Source organism: Cuculus canorus, chromosome 4 (genome assembly GCF_017976375.1).
Source record: "Cuculus canorus isolate bCucCan1 chromosome 4, bCucCan1.pri, whole genome shotgun sequence".
Classification (NCBI taxonomy): domain Eukaryota; kingdom Metazoa; phylum Chordata; class Aves; order Cuculiformes; family Cuculidae; genus Cuculus; species Cuculus canorus.
The window spans coordinates 14,181,443-14,196,382 of record NC_071404.1 but is presented as its reverse complement, the minus strand read 5'-3'; the positions used below and the strand labels follow the sequence as shown (position 1 = coordinate 14,196,382).

General features: G+C 36.8%; 1 protein-coding gene across 11 annotated transcripts in view; it reads right to left on the bottom strand.

Moving 5' to 3' along the window:
- C4H4orf50 (chromosome 4 C4orf50 homolog) overlaps positions 1-14,940 on the bottom strand; it is a 78,834-nt gene that overhangs the window by 58,788 nt on the left and 5,106 nt on the right. For 3 of the 11 annotated variants that reach the window (XM_054066445.1, XM_054066446.1, XM_054066447.1), the window contains exons 4-10: positions 12,665-13,360; positions 8,904-9,018; positions 8,011-8,171; positions 5,340-7,550; positions 4,485-4,586; positions 3,477-3,617; positions 1,001-1,177 (exon numbers count right to left, since the gene is read on the bottom strand). In XM_054066445.1, coding sequence (XP_053922420.1) covers positions 1,001-1,177; positions 3,477-3,617; positions 4,485-4,586; positions 5,340-7,550; positions 8,011-8,171; positions 8,904-9,018; positions 12,665-13,360 — 3,603 coding nt within the window. The remainder of the gene's footprint in view (positions 1-1,000; positions 1,178-3,476; positions 3,618-4,484; positions 4,587-5,339; positions 7,551-8,010; positions 8,172-8,903; positions 9,019-12,664; positions 13,361-14,940) is intronic. The other 8 variants (XM_054066448.1, XM_054066449.1, XM_054066450.1 and 5 more) reach the window with 8 other exon arrangements.

The following is a 14,940-nucleotide window of genomic DNA, read 5'->3' as shown; positions in this document are numbered from 1 at the left end:
TAAGACAGGTGGATTTACCATGGAGGAAGTAGGACGAAACTTGCATCCAGTAAGAAGAAAATTATCTCTTGTATTTCAAAGGAAAAACAGAGAAGCAAGTTCTACACATTGTAGCAAGTTATGACGAGTGCTATTGAGAAAATACCATTTACTAATTGTTTCAGAGTATGATGGGCAATTGCAGATTGGCTCACATGGTAATAATCATAATTTAATGATTACCATTTTTTGAAAAATAGTTTCCAAAGAAATAAGAAACAAATTCTAAGGGAAAAAAGTCTTAGCAGGAATTTGTTTCCACCTAAGAGTTCAGCAGTTCTAGTCACACTGACAGCAGTAGCTTTGCTGTCACACAATAAGGCAGTAGCTTTGCAAATGTTAATGCCTGTGCCTATTGTGGTTTGCTAGGTGAAATATGATGCACAAGTCTAAAAAAATGCTCACGTAAGTATAGTTGTGTATATATGGGGGCTCTCATCAGAATTACTATTTCAATTAATAAAAATACAAACCACACACCTAACTAAAAATGTGTTAATAAGACTCTTAGTATGTAACCCTAGCAGCTGGATCAAAAAAAAATAGGAAGAAACTCTATCAAAATGCTATCACTAGCTCACTGTGTTTCCTAATCTGATCTTCTGCCACAAAAGAGTCAGGAATGTCTAAAATTCTGAAAATATAAGCCAAATAGGGGGCTCAGCTCTACTGTGCTTGCATTAGGCTATGGGGATTACAGCCCAGACTGGTGGCAACTTTTATTAGAGCCTATCATCTTTCCATAACATTGGCCACCCATGTAGTTTACATCTTTTCTTTACTTCTCTGAAATCATGGTTCCTTTTTTTATGCCTGTAAACCATTTAATTATCCTCAGATTTGTTCCCAGGAAAAAAACCATTATTTTGGCTCTCTACTTTAAGACGAAAGAGGTAGAATCTGAAGTCTAAACAAAGATCTGTCCACCCACTTCAGCACACAGAAAACAGCTTTATTATACCTTTTCACATAGCTGAGTCTGAAGGAGTTCCACTTCATTCTGCAAGTCATGAAACCGATTTTGTAATGCCGCCTGGTCCCTGAGCTGGGCTTTCATGGTCAGCACTTGCTGCTGTAATCTCTTATAGGCTATTTTATTCTCCTCTATTTCTTGGCCATCTTTCACAGTGTACACAGGCTAGAGAGCAAATACACAGATTTTCAAATTAGATGTATAAAATAATGAAAATAGTCTCAATCATGTCCTAGAGCACAAAACTTCCCAATCAACACATGTAACTGCCTCATACATTAAAAAAAAATACACTTAAGCAGATATAAAACATATGACTTCAAATCTTCACAAATATATTAATGCTAGTATCTTGCACTGATCTAAAAATTGCTTATGAGCAGGGAGTTCTTGGTCCCCTGTGAGAGCACCTTTAGGACTGTGATATCTCAACACTCCGTCAAGGTAAGTATTGCATTATAATCATTCATATCCAGGGAAACTGGGGCACAGACAAATTAAGTGACCAACCTATGGTCACACTGTAAGTAAGAATAGAACTCAAAAGTCCATAGTCTCCTGCTCCAACTGCTATGAAATACGCTCCTTGTTTTTCCACTTGTTTATCTGAGAGAGCAAATTCCACTCTCTCAGTTATACTTTTGTTTTGGAAGTTTATTAATAAAACTAATCAGAATTTAAGTACAAATTTCAAAAGTATTTAAAAAGAAAATATTTATTACATTAAAATGCAGCAATAGTGGTTCCACAGAACAAGTGGAAGGAGGAGCTTCTGAATTTCATTTCTCCTCCCAACTCTGCCTGCAACATATTATTGCAACACAGATAAAAACCAGAAATGTAACATTTTCATACTGTTCTTCCTAATGAAGCAAGTCCTCTTTGTACAGCATCCAAGCAAGTCGTGCATGCTTTATACTAAACTTTTTGGCTCCCTCTCGTGTTAAGAGGAAAGAACAATAGCAACTGTTGGACACTTTAAGATGGATTAGATCAGGGCTGCACTGAAAAAAAAACCTGACGATAAGTCTGAAAAATGGTATTTTCCTCATCTTCTTTCCAACAAAAATAATATGTTAAATAAAAAATGGAAACACTCCATAACTGAAGACGCTCAATTGAAAAAGAGATGGGCAAATTAAGAAATTACTTGCAGGTTAAAGACAGAGAGAATTTTCCTCTTTCCCCTTGCATTTTGCCAACCTGCTAGTAGTTTTCTCTAGTTTCAAAGCATAAATAAGGCATAAAAAGTTTGTTTATGATCACTCCTGTAGGATATTCCAGTTAATAGTAGCCATGGATTCTGTAGTCGGGCTCCAGAAGGGTCAAGAACCCATCAACTGGGACTGGGAAATAACCAAAGAATAACTAAGCCCAAAATGTACACTTAACACACCACATTCTTATAAAACCTGGCAAGGTCTCTAGTCTTTGAAGTTGATGACTAAATATGAAAACGAAAAGTAAAATCTTCCCTTTCTTGTAGGTGCTGTGCTTGTCTGGAAACTCAATGAGAAAGTGAGAAGGAATATGACTTTTTGTCTACAGGCTATGACAGGAGTCAGCAGTTCAGCACCTTATTTACTGTATGCATTTGATCTGCAATTCTTGTATTAATTTTCAAAGCTGTTCTTCCGAAGCCATATTCATCTAGCCTCTCCAAACTGAATTTATGAATATTGTAGGTTGCTACCAACTTGCTTTTCCAGCTATTGAAAGTTGCATTGTCCTTCTTCACAGTTTCCCTGTCAAGGAGGACAGACATAATTTCAAGGCTAGCTGAAAAGTCTTTATGAAAGCTGCTTCCAGGAGATTATTCAGAAAATTAAAATCTTTCTGCAAAAGGTTTATTTTTGTTGGAAAACATAAGAAGTTCATCAAGACACAGAGCCATCTGAAAATTCAAAAAGCTTTCGTTTACAGCAAAATCAGAATTTCTGCGATATAGATACATTCCAGTGAGACTTTCTCTTCCCTGTAGAAAGTTTTCCTTTAGCTGCATGCATTACATAATTTGACTCCCCAATTAATCCACATCATCTGCTCAAGAGCAGTGGAAATGCCTGGCATCACATTTCTCCTGCCCACATCTAGTACTCAGAGCTAGAAAGTAGAAAGGCTAAAAAGTGGAAATGCTGGAGACTCCTCCAACATTTTTCATTAAGGCCACCTGAAAACCCATACCTCAGAAAATGGCTCTGGCTAAAGAGAGAATGACAAGAGTCCTCCTAAAAATATTGAGGTGTCTCTAATACCCATGCAGAGCCCAGACTCTGGACTATCCTTTAGACCAATGGCCTACCTTGCATAATATGTCTGCTCACTTTTAAGTTTATAGCTCCAGTGGCTCTAGGTGCTCTAGACTTGCTTTAAATCTATTGCCAATAACAATAAAGGATGTCTCTGCATCCAAAATACTCCCACCAAAGAAATACACCATTCTCTATTTTAATTACATACATACCATTATTTTGCAGTGCTGCTTTCCAAGTATTTTGTTCCCAACTTCTTGTTGGTCTAATTCTGACAGAGCCTGTGCCAAACGAGTTTTGGTTTCTTCATATCTTGCTTCAGCAATGCCAAGTTCTCTGTACCACTTCTGAGCCTAACAGGAAGAATAAAAAAGCAAAATTACTGAGTGTAATTAATTTGGCAGTGGTATCATTTCTCAATACCATGGATTTGAGTCTGATCAAGACATAACAAGTTTTAAATTACTGTAAATTGACTAAGATAAATGAAATTACACAATATACTATAATCTTATTATAAGAAATTAGTAAGACTGTTAAAGTAAGTCCTGTAGATACATATCCAACTAAAGCTATGCAGAAAAATAGATTGCTTTTTAAATTGATTTCTAAATTTGAAGGTACCTGGAGTATTCAGAATAAAGCTAAAAAAAGCAGTGATGAATGAGTGAAAGCACTCACAATTTCAGAGATTATGCCTTTGAAAGCCCTCTGAGAAAATGGAAAGTAAGCTTTTTATCAGCTAGGGGGAAAACCATCTTCTTGAGAAATGCCAAAAATGAAAAAAGCCAAGGAGGAAAAAAACTGCCTCCACATATTCACCTTTATATTTGTTCTAGGACACATTTTCTCCATTTTTACACTTTCATCATAATTTGGAAAAAAACAAACCAACAACCCTTCAATTGCTTATTCTTAGGAAAGGGAAGGGAAGCAGTCTGCTCAGAGAAAGTTTGTTCTGTGTGTCTGTATCAAGCACTCATCTTCTGTCCAAGTGTGCTGGAGGAATGCAGTTTTACTTGAAGTTCTAGCCAACCACAAATGACTACACAATTTATTACTTAACTGAATGATCACAGAGGTACAATTTGGTTCTACAGATCAGAGAATTCCCTGTTTTGTAAAAGTGCTAAATCCTGAGAGAAAGAAGAACAGCCATATAACAAAACAAGAAACAAAACAAATTTGCTCTTCAGAATTACATCAGAGTAGGAGGTTACCTCTTTTTTTGATTTTTCTAATTCCTTTTGCTGTATTTTTAGTTCCTCTTTTGCCTTTTCAACTTGCTTTTTCATCATGCTGTAGCTTTCAAATGTGCCACCCTAGGTACGCAACAGGAAGATGTGACTTTTTTCACTCATAAAAAATGGCACTCAGGTTTTTACAGAACAATATATGGTTTACTTCTATCTGACTACTAAAAACAGTTGTATAAACCCAAGACATTGGTGATAAATCTTTCCCTTTCAGTTGATTATTTGCAACTGAAGTAATAATTCTGTTTTTACAAGAACATAGAAAGCTCCATAGAAATTCACCGTGCTGTAAGATTAATGACTACAGTGGAAAAATGTGGACAAGAAATCCACTACTTTTTTTGGCATGTGTTTCATAAAAACTGAAACAGTAAACAAAAATAGACCCTATCAGAATAAAAGTTAGTAAGTGAACATGTGCAAACTTTTCAACAACATATGATTGTTTCACAACACTGAACATTTTACCATTATAATAAAAGTTTTGGGAAATTAATCCGCTCTACCAACAGTATTTGCTCTTGCAAGAAGCTAAATAACTTTTTAAATGCCTGAGCAATGCACTCTTTTAAGTATTTTTAACTTTGTAGCTTGCTGTATCACTTTAGAATGCTCTAAACAACCTTCAGAGAAAAAAAATCTCTGGTATTTTGCCTTCTGTTTCAAAGTTAACTTTAGCACCTCAGATCTCCAGCACATGGCAGGTTACAACATTTTCTATATTATAAAATTAATTTAGATTTGTCCTCCAAATAGTATCCATACCTCCGCCTTTATTAAGGAAATCCTGCTTGATAATATTATCATTGTTTTATTTACCTCTTTTCCAGCGAAATAGTTTGAGGGGTTGATAACCAGAACACCTGCTTCTTCGGTCTGAGTTAAACTACATGCTTTTTCAACATTCTTTGGCTTAAGGCCTCTTTGTTGACTTTCTTCTTTCAGTTTTACTATCTTTTCCTTTGTTCTCAAACTTTCATCTTTCCTCAGTTCTTCAGAGGTGAAACCCAATGAAGACATTAATCCTTTCCAGTTGCTATTTTCTAAAATAAAGTTTGTATTTGCTTTCTGAAATTCATCAAGCTGTTCTGAAGTTTCTTCCATTTTTATTCCTCTTTTCAGTTTACATTTTTTCTCCTGTAAATCAGAAATAGATTGATAACAGCTGGTTTTGCACTCTTGAAGTTCTGAAACCAAGGTCTTATATTTGTCTCGTTCACACTTTACCTCTGCCAAACACCCCGATAAAGTTTCTTTTTCAACTTCCAGAAGAGATATTTTTTGTAAATTTTTCTCTCTCTCTTGTATTAATTCATTATATTTTGCTACATAGTTTTTCTTTTCTTGTAATAATTTAGCTATTTCTTTGAGGCATCTGCTTCTTTCTTCTTGCAGGTCTGAAAGCAGCTGGAAATATCTCATTTTCCTTCCATCCAGGGATAAATGTCTCCTGGGAAGTTTATTTGATGCAATTGTCAGTGAGTCCTTTTCAGAATTCCCATTTTTCTCTTTGATGCATGAGAAGTTCTTAGAGAAGGTTTCAACAAAAAATGTTCCTGGGCTCATGGTGTTTTCTTCTGAGAAGTTATTATAACATCCACCGGCAACTTCCTTCTCATTCAGTAAGTTTTGGAATGAAAAAATTTTAGCTTTATCTACTGTTAAAGCATATTGAAAAAATGCATCCATCTCCTCTTCCAGTCCACACATCATCTGAGCATCTCTCTCGTTCTCCTGTTGTAATATACAGAGGTTTTTGGGGTATTTTTTATTCTCTTGTGTCAGTAGAAATATCCTCTGAGGATACAAAGTCATCGCTTTTTCCAGTGCATATATTTTCTCATTAAGTTCATTACCAGCTTCCAGTTGTAACAGATGACAGAAACACTTATAAAAATTGGTCCCTGGCAGGAATAGTTTGCTCAAGCACACAACCCTCTCCTGCACAGGAGACAATATATTTAGCCAATTCGTCCTTTCCTCTGACCAAAAAAATTTATGAGAGTATGCATCGTGCGTGTTTTCAGCTGCTGTCTTTTGACAAGAGGAATGATTGTTTGGTTCATGCAGTTTCAGGGTCTGGTCTTTCTTTTCTTTCAGGCCAATATTGTTGGAAGGTTTTGTTTGACGAATTGGTTTCTGAGCTTGCTCTCCTTTCTCCTCCATTTTGATTACGTCTTCTCCATTATGTACCCTAATCACATCAGAGATGCAGATTTCTAAGTGGTTCCCATGTCGCTCCATTAGTTCAGGGTTCCCTTCACAATGCTTCTTTAAATCTTTAAAACCAACGGATAAATTTTGGACCTCCTGTGGGCTACCTAGGCTGTCTGTGGCTTTCATTCTTTGTTTAACAGGCATGATCAATTTAGTTATATTTAAAGCTTTAGAACTTTCCTCAGGAATATTGGTCACTTCCTGCAGTTGGGCTTTCTCATTCTGTATTTCTTCTCTATAAGGTCGCCCTCTAAAGGTTTTCTGATGATACTTTCCATCATCAACAACTTTATCCAGACATTTATATTCACTCATGCTTTTTGGCAGGTTTTTATTGTTTTCCCAATGTATTTCCATGTTGCATTTTTCTAGAGATGATGTAATATTTTCAGTCACAGTGCAAGGCATCTTTCCACAAGAAAGCACAGAAGCTTTGTCAGAAATTCCCCCTTGTGCAACAAGACAGAAGTCATCAGAGTGGCGACTGGTATTTGCCTCAGAGTCACCCACTTCCTTCACAGTGGTGACAGCTAATAAGTGGTAGCCTTCAGGTTCTAACAGGGTAAGCTGAGGCTTATTCCTCATCAAAACTTCAACCATAGAAACAGGGAATGTCTTTGCTAGTAGATTTATAGCTTGTTTATTCAAGAGAGAAGAGTTTGTTTCATCTGTGGTTTCCTTACTTGTCTCATACTTAGTTAACTTCTCAGAGCAAGGGGGAAGCAGTTCTGCTGCGGGATGACTTGGGGTACATCTAACCAAAATGAAAATATCTTCTAGAACACTTGTCCTTTTTGTTCCAATAACGACCTGCTAATAGTAAAAGAGAAATGTTTCAAACTGAAAAATATAAGTCAAGACATATTATTCCATGTTGCAAATCATAATTTATTTTTCAGTTCATCCATAAAATATTTGAGTATAGACAGATGAGAAAAATATTGCAAATAACCTTTCCTGGAGGTGTTTAAGGAACATGGATGAAGTGTTTAGGGGCATGATTTAGGGAATGTTAGGAATGGTTGGACTCAATGACCTGGTGGGTCCTTTCCAACCTGGTGATTCTATGATTCTATGATACAAATAAGGTACAAATAAGTCAATCATTTTCTTAGGACACATCTGTATTCATCTTGAATAACTTCTTTAGTAGATATGACTTAAACCTACTTTTATATTTATTTAAATATACCACCTCTTCATTTTATCTCATAATTCACAGACTTGCTGTGCTGACAAAAGTAACAAGAATAGCAGTAACTTTTCTTCTCACCTGCTCAATCTCAGCTAGACCCGCAATTTTTGCAAAGGCACCAGATTTGTGTTCCAGAATTGGTAGAAGTTTATCTGTTAGCTCCTCCATCCGCTTCAGCCCATCACAGCTACATCCTGGTGTTTCTGCTATGGTAAAGCACTGGACAACTGCAAATGCCACTCCCAGACAGTTAAATGAAAAACAATCCCTAAACCCTCTGACTAGATTTTTTGAATGAAAGGTATTTTAGCCATAGCATGCTCAAAACTACCTTCTCTGTCAGAAGTGTGCATCATCAATAATGCAGAGATAAGCATTAAATAAGTAAACATGCTTCACAAGAAAATATAAATATTAAGCTCTAAAATAAGGTATATTTGGAGGGGATTGTTTTTTTTTTTCTCCCACAGTTCTCTAAGCATTTAAATATGAAAATAAATCTCAGGTAGACGAAAACTTGCGGGTTAAAATTAGAGGTTAAAACTAATCAGTACAGGTCTGCATTTGCATACACTGAAACTTGCCATAAAATTTCTGTTCATTTCAGTTGAAAGAATTTACCTGATACTACTTGCCAAGAAGAAAGCTTTCATCCTATGTTTAGACTAAAACGCAAATTTGACTGCTGGTCAGCATTCCCAAACTCTATACTTCAGCCAGGCCATGGGAATCACCCCCTTATTCTTCATTTTTGTAATTTCTTGAAAATTCTAGGATTTATTGAGAAAGCCTGTATGTAAATGATACTATCGGTGAATAGTTTATTCCTTTACCTTCTCAAGATATAGTTTGCAGATTAGGAGGTTTTTAGAAGGTCTTTCACCTTCTAAGTCATGCATGCCACATGAATTAAATCATCTTCACTTTTACTGCACAGAAATGAAAGGAAAAATTCCATTTTTTTTTCATACCAGACTCTTTAGCACATGGCAACACAACTGGAGTTTGAGTAGCTCTGCTTGTGAGTGGATCCAAGACTGCTCCCCATTTCAGATTCTGAACATCATCCTGGACTAGTTCTCCATTCTTAATGGGAAAAGGAGGTGGAAAATAAAAAGGAAGATTATAAATATATAGTGATTATGATACGAAAAACAGACACAGAAATTTCCTTTGTTGTTTTACATTCCAAAGACCCACTACTGCTGTTATATCATGCAATTTTCTCATTAAAACATTTTCCAGTAAATGTTATGGTTTTAGACTTCCCCTTAATGTTTCCTTCATGCATCACAAAGAGTTAAGGAAGAAAATCTGAGTAATAAACATTTAATATATCAGATCACAGAAACAATACTATCAGGGCAGAGACTAAATTATATTCTCATGAACAAAGACAAAAGGAAGTCTAACCAATTAGGGAATGTGACCATTTAGTGCCCAGCACTGCGCAGGACATAAAGACAACTGTTCCTAAATTAGAAGAACTCTTTATAAAAAGTAGAATGAATGTTTTAGCATAAAATCTTCTTTTCCATTGACAATTTAATTATAAATGTCATATTCTGTTGTTGACATTTATTTTGACTCCTTAGTTTAATTTGGTAATTGTGATAATTTCAAATGCAAAGCAGATACTTTTATTGCTTGATACACAGCAGGTCACATTTTATGTGCACTGTGCTCATTTTTAGTGAATAGAATACTTGGGTTTGTTTTCCTCCACAAAATGCATAATTAAGGCTGTAGCCAAAAGAGCTACCACACAGAAAACAAGTCAACAGAGTCATTTTTGTCTTCCTGCATTGCTCTGCATCATCAAATGCCAGCAGAATTCAGCTGCCACGTTATAGTGCTCTATTACAAGGTCTTGACTTGGTGGCATGACTTGTGTGGAAACCACAATAATTTCAAGATTTCTTCCTTCATTTTCTCAGTAATATTAAAGGTAATGTTATTTCCTTGAAAGACACCCATTCCTTTCCTGCAAGTTTGCCCTTATTTTTTCATCAATACTTTTGATATGTGGGTTCTGTCAAAAATAAGTTACACAAAATGATGTAGAAGATATAATGCTTGAACACCAGGAACATCATACCATGAAATTAAAACCTCAACTGTCATGTGAAAGCTGTAGAAAGGTGCATCGCTCGGTGTTTCATACTTTTCCTCCATCAAGACCCTGAAGAGACCCCTAACTTTCACATCTAGAAACTGCCTGACAAATGAAGACACATCTATATGGTACCAGCTGCTATTTTATGCATATTTTATTTAGGCATAGGCTGCAACTGGAATATTGCAGACAGGATCCTGATACCTATTCTGGAGATTCAAATTTCCAACAAGATTTACATGACTACACCCCTCCATGAGATGCAGTAACAGAACAAAACAACTAATCTTATCTGCATGAAGATGCAATAATGATTAAAGCTACTTTTCAAGAATAACTGACGTCCTTGGCATTTGAATGATATGGTACTTAATGAGGCATTTCATGCCATTGTGTATTTCACAGCAGCCTGATAGGCCTGTCTTCACAAACTACTCTTTTCCTGGCTGAGAAATAGCAAACTATCCCATTTGCTCTCTCACTGGAAAAACAAATATACAAAAGCAGCTTTCCAGAAAAGTAACACCATGAAAACCTTTCCTGTATTGCACACAGTTTCTCATTTTTATAGGTGTTGATGGAGTATGATGAGCCTCTAATAGGATTTTTCTTGTGACTATTTTGGCTTGGATACTACAAGATCAAGGTAATAAGATCAGGAAATTGTATTTCAGTAGGTGCTAACAAAACACAAGATAAGGGGGAAATGCCCTCTTCAGTTTTACAGTACAACACCAGATGTCTCCCTCCTCCTTTTATCATAGATATTTAAAGTTTTTTTCCCTGCTTTCTCAAGACATATTCTATTAGAAAAATACAGTCAGTAGCAGTATCAAAAGAAAAGAAGAAAACAATCAGAAATGCAGAAGACACAAGATTTGATGCTGATGATGCTACAAACAGCGTTTAAGGAACACAACATACTGTGCAGCAAACCAACTAAACTGGCTTAACACAAATTGTGGCCTGTTAATTTATACCAAAGACTGGGTAATTGAGACTAAGTGACCAATGACAACACAGCTGTAAATTGATACTTAGAACAGAAATCATTAAAAGACTTAGTGTAGAGGGAAAAATAACCTTTCATTAGCTTACAGCACAGAACGAAAGATGTTTGATCCTGTTTCTCAAAGACTTTTCAGATGACTCTCAGGCAACTAGTTGATATATCTTGCTTTCACACTTTCAAATAACTCAGCTTTCTCACACCAGTAATAATTCTTCACTGCTTCTTTGCTGGCTCAGAAAGCCCTCTCCCCACTGTGAGGATTTTAGTGCAACTCGTTGTTGTACCCGTGTACAACTCAGTGCAAGTCCCTCAAGAAATATCTTCAGATATTTTCAAAACTTATTTTTCATTCCCAAGAAAAAGTGAACTCACTAGTTAATGTAACTAGCAATGGTTCAGGCTACGTATAAAAATAAGCAACAGCAGTTAGTCCTTCTGCTACCTCAGAGCAGCTACACGTGGTGAGGCACAGTTTCTGAGCTCTTCACAAAGGTTACCCAGGTGCTGCTGGTTACTGCAGGATGATCTCACCACTCTCTCTCTTAGACAAAGACAACCTCCTTGAGCTGACTTCTTTGGGAATGTAGAGCCACTACTAGTACAAAATCACCATGCCAGCAAAGGTGTGTTCAACTACCAGGCTAAAAACTTAGTCTTTATCTCTTCCAGGTTTTGATGGATGAAATATCCTCTCTACCCTCTTCAAATTCTGGAAGTACTCATAGTCTAACTGTCCTTCTATATTAAAGAGACTTTGTTCATGCTCATTACCTCTCAGTTAACTGCAGTTAAAATCAGGAGTGTTCTTGGGATACCAGGTCACAATTTGAATGGGGTAGCTGAATGTAAGGCTTAGCTGATTTCACTTTATTTAACAAATCCTCAGAATAAAAATACCCTTCACCTCAGTGAATAAAGAATAAAACTTTGTTTGAATCCCCTCTGTGAAAAGAATTGTTCTCTGTCAGCAAAATGAATTGGCAGAAGCTGAATACCATATTAAAGCACATACAGAGCTTTCCCATACAGTGCTGGAGTGAAGTGCTTGAAGCAAACAAGTCCTATTCAGTGTATTCAGGGCATATCACAATGCTACGGAGCTACAAACCATTCAATATCTCAACTCACTCCCAGTCATGAATACTGTATCCAGTCCCTCATTTACCATTATCCAAAAAAAATCTCATAGACAAGATTTATTGTCAGCCGTGCTTTTTACTTCAGCCTTTAGCCATGAATAACATGTGAAAACTCACCCAACCATATGTGTACTCCTCTACTGAATGGTGTCCACGAGACAGAGGTCTCAGAAGTTCTTCTGGGCTCTACTTCTAGTGACAACTGAGGCCTTTGGCCTTGGGCACATCACTTAAAACTTCAGGAAAGAAGACTGGTGAAGTGCCCTCAATGCACATCTAATAAAACATTGATGCAATGAAGCTCCTGCTACTGATTCCAGTGAGTGTGAATTAGGCACTGTGAAGTACTAATGCACCAACAGAGATAAAGGAAGAAATGCAGGAAAGAAAAAGTCTTATGATTTCACACCTAATGACAATTGTAATGTAGGGTGATATAAAGGTGAAAGCCTTGCTTTAACTTACCGTGTCAACACTGTTGTCTCCAATCTGCAATACTGTATGTTTCGAGTCCTTTCTTTTCTTCTTTTTCAATCTCGCCCTACCTTGATCTTTTAAAGCCCTATTTTCATTCAAAAGGTCTTCCACTTTTTCCTGTAGTTTGATTTCAGATAATTTCAGATTATAAACATGATGGCAAGATTCTTCCAATTTTCTTCTGAGAAAGTCTTCACTGTCCTGGGAGCATTGGAGTTCAGTCAGCAGGTCTGCCTGTTTTCTTCTTTTGTCCTCCTCTTTTTCCCTTAACAACTTCAGATTTTGCTGAAATGCATCAAGGTGGCTTTTCACGTCCTGCTCCATATTTTCAATGCAAGTTTTCAATTCCGTTACTTCCACATCACAGCATTTAGAGACCCCAGTCCCACTGAATGCTGATTCCAGCTTCCCTTGGAGATACTGCACCATTCCCTCTTCTAACTTGGATGTCAAAAGAGCAATATGGGCATTAAGATCTAGGACTTGCTTTTCCAGCCTAGATACCTCACTCTGAAGGGAACATTCCCTTTGTCTCAATGCTGCTGTCTGTTGCCTCTGCCTTTGTTTGTAGTGCTCAAAATACTCTGACTGGCTTTTTATTTCATCTCCTTTTGTCTTCAGCTGCTCCTGAAGCCAATGTAATTTTTCCTTTTTCCTCCTCTCTGACTTTTCTAGGTTTTCAACCTGCAATTTCAGTAAGTTGTATGGTTAACATCCTAATACTAAATCTCTTCTTCCTCTACAACTTCTCTTACTTTTGCAAAAAATCTGCCCTTATGTTCTGAAAATTCCAGAACGGCGTAAGTAGATTTTTTTTTTTTAAGACATTAAAATTCTGCATTTAGAACAAAACTGACTTATTGTTTTGTCATTTCAGCCATCACTGAAACATGTCAGTAGGATAAAAAAACAAACAAAACACAAACTTGCCCATATCTACTACAACATAAACTACAGGAAGTTTTCAGACACTTTTTTTGGCATGTTCTGCAGTACATAATAAATAAAAAGAAATCTTTGAACTGAAATTCCTACAACCAGCTCTGAACAGTAACAAATCAGTAACATATCTTTAACACTGACAGTTGCAGTGTTACTGTACTGAGGTTGCAAGCAGAGAAACTGTAATTCTATTATAGAAAACAAAACGTGGTTTTCAGAGACTAAGATTTTACCCTTTACCCTTCACCATACCTGTCATCTGTCAGCTTCTTTTATGAACCCCCTGGAAAACGGGAAAGGATCAGATGCCTTTCAAGTGAGTTTGAGACAGACTTTGGTATTTTCATTTGCACCAAAGTGTGTTTGAACACAGAAGCATATAGAGGTGAAAGGTGCCAATGAAAGACAGAGGAGGCTTTCAAGATCCGTATGTGGCTCTTGTTTTGAGCACAGTAAGAGCCACCAGTATCATAGTGTCATTGTGGCAACTTTTAAGCAAGACTGGAGGCACAGAGACACTGCTGTATTTCTTCAAGCACTTCTTTTTGTCAATCTTTTTGATATTCAGTACTTTCCTGTCCAGAAGTTCACCAGAAAGGACAGGACAGAAGGAATGCTAGACTGAAATGTTATGCAAAGTCAGGTAGATGAAGGATAATATTTTGTTTGATTAACTGCTGATGGGAATAAATGTATGTCTAATCTTTCTGAGTCTTGAAAAATACATTTCACTTTAATTAAAAAAGCAAAGACTATTGTTCATATTCATGAGTTGTACTACACGATACTAGTGTCCTGTCAGATTATCCAACTTTGACTTAAAATGCTAAGACAATGAAAGTGTATCTTATGATAAACAGAATGAAAAGACCTTGTTTCACTGTAGACCATCCCTGAATAACTTTCATTCCTTCTCTGTTTTCATGGATCTACCCAATGAGTTGTGCAAACTTCGTAAAGATCCCTGTTGTAAGCGTTATCAGCCAACAGCCGACCTTCCTGATTAAAAACATCACATGAAGAAGTACTTAGGAGAACTGAAGATTTTCAACTCCAAACCTGAAAATTTCATGGTAGATGTGGAGGGGAGGGAGTCACAAGAGCATGAAATTGGCAGTGGGACTTTCTTGACAATAAGGGAGCAGGTCATCTTGCTCCAGTGAGGGGCACTCTGAGGAGGAGGACCTGCACTGTCAGGACACTGCAGTGGTGGCCCACATGGCAGTGCATCACAGGAAAGAAGCCAAGACCCAGATCAGTCTGGAAAAGTTGGAAGAGGACACAAAGCTAAGCAGGAAGCTTAAAGTGGTTACAAAGCAAGT